Here is an 8,731-nt window from a genome sequence, read left to right as displayed (position 1 = left end):
TTGGACTTTAACATCAATGACTCGTGACTTCACTTGGACTCGAGCCCTTTGACTCGACAAGACTCGATACTTTCTCCAAAACCCAAAGATTATAAAGTCGAAACAGAAACGGCAGGACTTGGGACTTGACTTGACACTTTTCAGTCTTGACTTGGATTCGACTCGGACTTTGCCTATTTTGACTTGAGAGTTGATTCGGACTTGAGTGCAAAGACTTGAGACTTGCAAAGCAATGACTTGGTCCCACCTCCTGGGCTAGCACACCGTGGTCAACGACCCGGCCAGCGTCCTGCTGGGGGGCGACAAGAGGTGGACTAGATGGACCCCACTAGTCTCGAGGTGTCATCATGGACGCTCCGGCGATGGACGCTCCAGAGAAAGCATTGTCTAGGATGAGAGGTGATGCAGCCGGTAGGGGTGCAGACGGGCGGGGGAGTATTGGAGCAGGCCCGTCGCAAGTTAACACTGTGGTGACAACTCGGCTGGGACTCGGTCGAAATGGACACAGGAGCGGTGACAGTAAACTGCTAAAAAACCCAAAAAACCTTAAAGTGAAACTAAAAGTCACAAGAGTACCTTAAAGTGAAACTAAAAGTCACAAGTCACAAGAGTACACAAGTCCCTTGATGAGTTGCAGTTGAATTTTTTTTTCACCTGTGTGCCAACGCACTTTTTAGTTCCTTTCGTTTACACCAATATTTTATTTCATTTTAGAAACAAAAAAATGTCTCCGTCTCTGAGCTACATGATCAGAGGACCTCCCTAGAATCCAAAAACTGAGGATCAAACAGACACACAGACAAGAGTTTCGAGGCATACGAATGATGAATAATCCATGTCTGTGTGTGTGTGTTTGTGTGTGTCCAGGTCAATTGCAGCAGGATGGCGTCTGTGTGCAGCTTTGGCAGTGTGACTGCGTGGACTCGGTGGGGCAGATTTGGGCAGCCGGTAGCTGGCACCAGGTGGACTGTAACAACTGCAGCTGCTCTGACGGACAGTTCCTCTGCACCAATCACAGCTGCCAGGGGACCTGCGTGTGGAGCTCGTGGTCCAGCTGGGCGTCGTGCAGCGTTTCCTGCGGACCCGGCCAGAAAACCAGATATCGGTGATGAGAAAAAAAAATGTTGTTTTGTACAGTACTTTAGTCCGAGGTTTTTTTTATAATTCACATCAGGTGCTCTCGTGATAAATATTTATGCGGCCGTCGTCTGTCAGGTCCCTGGTCCCAGATGTTGAAGGTACACACTGCCAGTTTGAGGAAGTCCAGCATAAATCTTGCAACCCGGGATCCTGCCCGCCCCTGTGTCTCCATGACAGTCAGGAAGTCGGCGTGGGACACACCTGGCTGCAGGGAGAGTGTAAACAATGGTGAGACGGAAAAAAAAAGATGATATTGGGGTTTTGAAGAATTGAAATGTTTTGAGCTCTTCCTTACACACATATTTTCTCACAGCACCTGCACCCCGGAGGGAAATTACTGCCAGGAAATTGACTGCAGAGGTGAGTTACTGCATCCAGAGCGTTATTGAGCAAAATGTCTGCACAGATAAAAAAAAATCAATTATTGTGTGCCGTTAGTGGATGGCGCTTGGACCCCGTGGTCGGTTTGGTCTGACTGCTCGGTGACCTGTGGACCCGGGGCGCAGGTTCGAACTCGTGCCTGCATCAACCCTCCACCGCGGAACAACGGGTCGGACTGCAGTGGACCGGAGAGAGAAACGCGGGAATGTCGCTCTTCTCCCTGCTTAGGTTTCGTGTCTACTCATCATCATCATCATCATCAATTCTTCATCCTTTAGTCTTTTTTTTTTTTCCTGAACTATCAAACACAAAACTACCCAAATACTCAGTACCCATGTTAACAACACATTTCCTTTGCTTCTATCACATCAGACGACTTATGCCCCTGGTCGCCCTGGTCAGCGTGCTCCCGGAGCTGCGGCGCAGGGACAGCGTCCCGTCGTAGGGTGTGCGCGTGCGAGGAAGCGGGCGACTCAGCGTGTCCTGGTGATATCGAGGCGGAGAGGAACAAAGAGGAGACGCAGTTGTGTTACCGAAGGCCCTGTCCAGGTACTGAAGTCAAGAAAGCGCATGTCGAAGGTCGAAGGTGAAGTCAAATGTTCCAACAGCGTATGAGGGGCGAAACAATCAGCTGATTTAAAAAAAAAAAAATTTAGCTAATGATAACCAATCATCAGTGAGTATATTTCAGAGTCCTGACCTCAGTATTGCTTTAAATATAAATTATTAAATAAATAAATAAAAAACAACAACAGCAAAATCGGACCTCGGAGCAGTTTGACCTCTGCATAATATTGTGGCATTAAAATATTAAGGAGTTACGACTCATAATAATCAAATTGTGTTCGGTAAATGTGCAGTAAATGTATTGATTACAGTCTCGATAGATTTTGGTCTTTGTTGGCTCTTCATTTCAAACCTTTTCATTTCTGCAGACTGTCCCATGTCTGAGTGGAGCGTCTGGTCTCAGTGTTCCTGCGAGTCTCAGAGGCAGCAGCGCTATCGTGTAGCCCTCGTCCCAGTCACCAGGGGGCAACAGTGCACTCCGGTGGAAACGCAGAGCCGAAGCTGCAGCCTCAGTGAATGTGGTGGTGAGTGAATCCCTGTGGTCAAAGTATTGTGACCTGTCCGACATCTTTATAAAAAAAAAAAAAATCCCAGCTCATTTTCACAGCTGTCATACTGATTTTGTTTGGTCCCGGAAAACAAACGTCTCTACATCTTGCTCTTGCGATTGCTCTTGTTTACAGACTGCCAAGCACCATTTGTGTATTCAAATTGTGGTTCGCCCTGTGAGAAGCAGTGCGCGCTGCAGGGCCGTGACGACGTGTGTCCGGGAGTCAGGGAGTGTGTACCTGGCTGCTACTGCCCACAGGTGAATCATTTTGAAGCATGTACCATTTGAATGATATCCTCATGCATGTGTTAAATTCTGTAATTTTATTTAAGTAAAATACCAGTGCTGATTTTTTTTCTTCACGGCAACAGTACCAAATTGTATAAATTGTCATATCCTGCGCTCTGTTTTTGTTTTTATTTTTTTTTTCATATATTTTCTAACTCACACCTCGACGTGAGTTGTGTTGACAGTTTTACAATGTTGTTCATCGACACTAAGTTGAGTTAAGTTTCCTGCCTGATTTATTGCCCCCAACCTCAGACAGAATGCTGATGGGCTCTCACAGTTCAAGGCGGTGGTGATCATAAACCATGGCACAGACTGCACACCGCTTGTAATGAGAACTTTTATAAAGATTTTGCCTCACAGCAGATTGGTTCGAGCTCTATTGAGCGTTGAGTTGTATTTTTTTTTTTTTTTTTTTGGGGGTGTGCTGCAGGTACTCTTCATTGGTCAAAAGAGAAGTTAGCATGAACAACACTCATGTATTTCACTAAACATATTAGTCATAACAAATACATTTATTTTTACATAATATAACCCTAAATAATTTAATTGCTACCATTACGGACAAAGATGTCGAGTGCAGTCATGGGGTAAATAATTTAATTGCTACCATTAGGGACAAAGATGTCAAGTGCAGTCATGGGCAAACTATGGCCCGGGGGCCAGATGTTGCCCATATAATTTTTTAATGTGGCCCGCCAAACTTTTCCAAATTATAAATTCATTTATATTATCATTATATTTCTGCCTTTACCCTGTAATACCAACATTCCCCCAATAGATGGAGTTGAAAATGCTAAAAGCCTTTTACATGTCATTCACACATCTATCTACTCCTGGAAGGTGGGTGATGTGAAAATGAGATGAAATTGATCAACGAACTAGATTGACTGTAACGACTGGGCGTGACAATATATGTTTCGCAAATTCATTGGAATTAGCATTAGCGTTGCCGACAATATATGTTTCGCAAATTCATTGGCGTTGCACTTTGATTTTCCCGACTGAAGCACTGACGCTCCGTCTATTTGACTTTTAAATTGTATTTTCCGTCCCTCCAGGGTCTGCTGCAGCAGAACGGTAGCTGTGTTCCTGGCAACGAATGTGGCTGCGTCCACCTTCATCACCAAGCTTCAGGACAGCCGCCTACAGTTGTCATTGTTCCTCAGGGCGACACTGTTTCTGTGGGCTGCAGTACTTGGTTAGTCCTGGGTTGTTAAAAATAAATGATCGGCTCCATTTGTCTTTCCTACATGGCGGTAAAGTCATTTTCTAGCTCATGAGTCGGAGAAACTTCACACAGAAATCTAAATTAATGTAATATAAAAAAATAACAAAGTAGCACCGGGCTTCTTTATACCTGCATTTAAAATGTTCCCTGCTGCCTTTTTTGGATTTAGTCTCACAGCCAGAATTCATTAAATCTATGCAATCTCCTTCCCTCTTGTCTATTTCTGCTGGTCATTTCTCCAGTCTTTGCCACGATGGGACGTTTCACTGTGACACGAGAGAATGTGAAGGTAAGAAAGAGAAAATATAAATGTCTCTAATATGCCTCTGCTCAGTCTTCTGACCTTCAATTTTTTTTCCCCTCCCTTTTTTTAAGTCGTCGCCAGCGAGTGGTCAAATTGGACTCCCTGCTCCCCCTGCCTGCCCTCCTCCTCGCTGCAGCCTAGCACATTGCAGGCTGGACTCATCAACGTCACACAAATGGTATCAATCCAGAGGCGTTTCAGGGCCTGCCTGGACCTCGATTCAGGTTTCCCAGTCTCGCAGGTGGGCGAGGAAGAGGAGGAGAGTCAATGTCCCGAACCGCTGCTGGAGGAGAGGCTTTGTCCAGATGCTAACATCTGCAGAGGTAATGAGGTTTGTCCAACAGGACAAAAAAATTTTCTTTACCCTGCAAAAGAAACACAGTCTGCCTCCGTCAAGGTCCACTTCTTCGTCTCAAAGTAATGAATGTGGCAGTTGAGCTCCCTTCATTTTCCCCTCAGTATGTTGCATCGATATGACACTTTGCTCCCGACAAATTATTTCATGCAGGAAACACAGTGTTCTAGTCAGAGCCAGACAAGCGTAGCATCTTAGGAAAGAATGAATTATAGATTTCACACTGACAGTGACTGTGACACTCTTGGTGGAAAGAGTCAAGTGTGAAGGAGCTCTGTGCGAAAATACAGGGAGGTGGTGCCTAATAAAATGGCATAGAGTGTGTCAAATATATTTAAAAGACTATAATAAAAGACAATATATAAACAAGAGACAAACGGCGGCACTAAGTACTGTAGTGCTCTGCAGTAACCGTGCAGTATTTACTTTAGCACAGCCGCTGCTAAAAAGTGTTTTTTTAGTTAAAGAAATGTCATATGTGTGTCTGTACATTTAGCATACATATACATATACATACATATGTATGTATATATCTATATATAGATATATATGTATGTACTGTATATATGTATATATGCATGTGTACATATATACACACATATATATTTGTGTATATATATACATATATGTATATATATATATATATATATATATATTTATATATGTTTATATATATTTGAGAAAGCTTTCTGCCTGATGCCAAATGCCTGGATTTTCGCACAGCTTTAAATTCACTCCCCCAAAAATAAGTGCTTGTTTTTGGACCCCACAATTCACATAAGATAAGAAGAAAATAACCAGGTTTGGTTTGCTCTACCACATGTTTGATGTCACTGAAGAATAGAAAGTCTCAACACCCTTAGATATTTCTGCTGTAATTTATACATTAAAGTATTCCCCGTTTGAAAAGCAGTCCTCGATCTTCAAAGAAAAAAACAGCCGCGGCTTTAACCACTTCTCCTTAACTCTCATATTGGTTTGAGTAGCTGTACTCAATCAGACCCTGAGTTTTCAAATACCTCCAGACCACCGGTCTGACCTCTTTGGTGATGAAGTGTTCATAGTGAATTCTGCTGAAAGAGCTGCCGTTTCACTGCACTTGACTTTCAGGTTAAACTGGCCGGTAGCTGATGCCAGTGCCGTTTAGTTGAACTTAATGTTCAAACAGCTTAAAGACATATACAATAAAAGATAATACTGCTTAGAGAGAGAAGGTAAACTGTAGGGATGTCGAGCATATCAAAATGCAAGACACACTTATAACAGTCTGTTATAAAGTCATTTATTTAGTAGGTCCACCTTAACTTGTGAAGAAATATAAATAAATCTATTAAACACATATTGCTAACTTTATTATAATATTATAATTATATTTCTTATTATAATTAGTAATTAGTAATAAATTCATTTTACGAAACACCTAAATGTAATTAGAATAAAATTAGACGTCAAGAAAATGATGATGATGTAGCTACTGTAGCTAGCTAGCAGGTTTCATTTGCCTGCCTAAAAATACTCCCTTCACTTTTCTCTGCCTGTCAGCCTTTGCTAAAGGACCAATTCTGTTGCGTCGCAGCGTGCGATTTGTTAGCTTTGTCGCGCGTTAGCAGCCCAATACACTGGAGTTTAAATTTGCAAGCAGACCATTAAATGGAACCAGAACCCCAGAAGACAAATTAGCAATCGTGTTAGCTTGCTAATGCAAAACCATTAACACTGGAGTTGTGTTTCCGATTGGAAAAGTCATCTGTTCACGTGACCCGTTTTTGATGTTTTTTTTTAACTGCACTAGTTAATTTGTCAACAGGTCACATTAGTGAGTCCATATGAATTGATTTATAAATTGCTGAGCTTGGAGGGAACATATAGGGTTAGTTGTTTTTTTAGGTACTAATGTTCCAGTATTTGAACATCCATTAGCCTTTATCCATAGCTTCTTTTAATTTGAAAATAATGATTTTGAGCTCACATTAATAGTGGTTAAATCACTAAGTGTCGACTCTGTGATTTGTATTTATTTTTTGTCAAAAAAAAGGTTCTGTTGCAAGAGTTTAAATTCAGGAATCTAGACAGGGCTTTGTTGAATTCCGACATATTTTTGGTCAGATTTGAGTTTTTTTCCATCATAATAATTCCGCCATTTGGTTTAGTTAGAAATAAAAACAGGTGTAAAACACAATTATGTACCTGCTGTTATTTGTTATTTTGGTATTCTGGTCCAGCAATATGCAGAAGTACGTGATTAATTGTGATTAATCGTGATTAATCGTGATTAATTGATTAACTTAGCTTTATGTAAGATAATCTGTTTTTGTTCATTACAGAATATTTTGGAATTTATATACAGGTATGTTTAGGTACAGGTTAAAAACGTGTGGGCTGCTTCTTCAGCAGAACAAATGAACATCGCTAATGATAATCTAATTAAGGCTTCCGTCGGTTTTTGTGTGCGTCTTTATTGTTTGTCAGGTCACAGCTAGTGCCGGAAGATTTATAATCGCCCTCATTTGATAGTTCCGGCACTCGCAATCAGTATCCATGGTAAAAAATGTTTGTGTTCGTTCCTGCTGCCCCATTGTCATTATTCCCGAAAGTGCTGTGAATGACGAAGTGCTTAACGTCTTTGTATCTGGGGGACGCATGAAGCTGATCGGGTTCAGTGCTCTATCAGTGACGAATGTTTCATTCACAAGTCGATCTCATCAGCCCTCTCCATTCTTCTCATAATTTTGCATTTTTGCGAGAGAGGAATAATCCGAATGACTTTGATGCCCGCAGGACGCTAGCTTTGATTTGTATGTCAAAAGTATAAAGATGTTTAAACTAGTTGAGTGCAGGTTGAATTCACTCTTAACGAGGTAACAATTTTGTTTTTCAAATAAATCTAATCATCGAATTATTTTTAATTGCTAGCTCGCTTGCGATTGACACTAATTGACGGTTGTCATGATAATTGCAATTCTCATAATCGCGAGAGTCCTAATCGTGATGATGATGTTCTCTGCTCCGCAGATCTGTGCCAGTGGAGCGCGTGGAGTGCCTGGACGGCCTGCGCCGATCCGTGCAGCGGTGGAGTGAGGCAGCGCTACAGACGACCGATGGCCTTTCCTTTAGGACCCCGCTGTAGTAAACAACAGACTCAGAGCCAGAGCTGCAACACTGGGCTCTGCATAGGTATTTTTGTTGACTTAAAACATGGGTATCAAACTCCCGGCTTGTGGACCACTTCTGGTCCGCGAAATCCCCCAAATAAGGCCCGCAACACAATTCCAATGAGAAATCATTTTGCTCTTGGGGATATTTTGAAATTATTTTTTTATTTTTTATGTGTCCCCCTTGTGGAATGACAGTGGCAGCAGTGGCCATCAACTCATTTGAGTTCGAGGTCCCTGAATAGCTAAACCTTAGCCATGAAAGGTGGCGACTTCTCGTAGACTTTTTCATGTACAATACCGATACGACAACATGGCGTTTTTCACAATACTGCCGATATCAATCCGGTACATTCTTAATTTGTTGTTGCTATGGCGATACTGTCCTTGCTTAAGGCATGTCGCGCAAAGTTATGGGGTAGAATTTGGGCTTAGCAATTGATCGGACGGACTGAAATTGATTTTGATTCTGAAATTTTGATCAATGTTGGACCGTTATTGATCTTGAGTATCTGATTAGGCCATCCCTAAAGGAGTGGTTCCCAAACTTTTTCTGTAGATAGGACTCTAAATATTATTATTATTATTATTATTATTATTATTATTATAACTTCAGATTTCCGCTGACCTTCATGACCATTAACATCACAATTCTTCAATTCCCTTTTGCGAGACAATGAAGGAAGTATAGATAGCATCTGCGATGAGGTGGAAGAAAAATATTCATATTTTGCCTGAAAACACAAAAGCAAAAAAGACCTTG

At 41.7% G+C, this 8,731-nt stretch overlaps 1 protein-coding gene across 1 annotated transcript in view; it reads left to right on the top strand.

The window, feature by feature from the left end:
- The window catches only part of sspo (SCO-spondin), a 69,444-nt gene that overhangs the window by 30,894 nt on the left and 29,819 nt on the right, over positions 1 to 8,731 (top strand). Inside the window, 10 exon segments of the mRNA XM_025054676.1 lie at positions 868 to 1,105; positions 1,216 to 1,368; positions 1,454 to 1,500; positions 1,894 to 2,070; positions 2,457 to 2,612; positions 2,772 to 2,896; positions 3,988 to 4,127; positions 4,400 to 4,446; positions 4,533 to 4,784; positions 7,829 to 7,990. Coding sequence (XP_024910444.1) covers positions 868 to 1,105; positions 1,216 to 1,368; positions 1,454 to 1,500; positions 1,894 to 2,070; positions 2,457 to 2,612; positions 2,772 to 2,896; positions 3,988 to 4,127; positions 4,400 to 4,446; positions 4,533 to 4,784; positions 7,829 to 7,990 — 1,497 coding nt within the window.

Source organism: Cynoglossus semilaevis, chromosome 3, assembly GCF_000523025.1.
Source record: "Cynoglossus semilaevis isolate Cse_v1.0 chromosome 3, Cse_v1.0, whole genome shotgun sequence".
NCBI lineage: Eukaryota > Metazoa > Chordata > Actinopteri > Pleuronectiformes > Cynoglossidae > Cynoglossus > Cynoglossus semilaevis.
The sequence above is the reverse complement of the archived record's forward strand: the minus strand, read 5'-3'. Positions and strand labels throughout refer to the sequence as shown.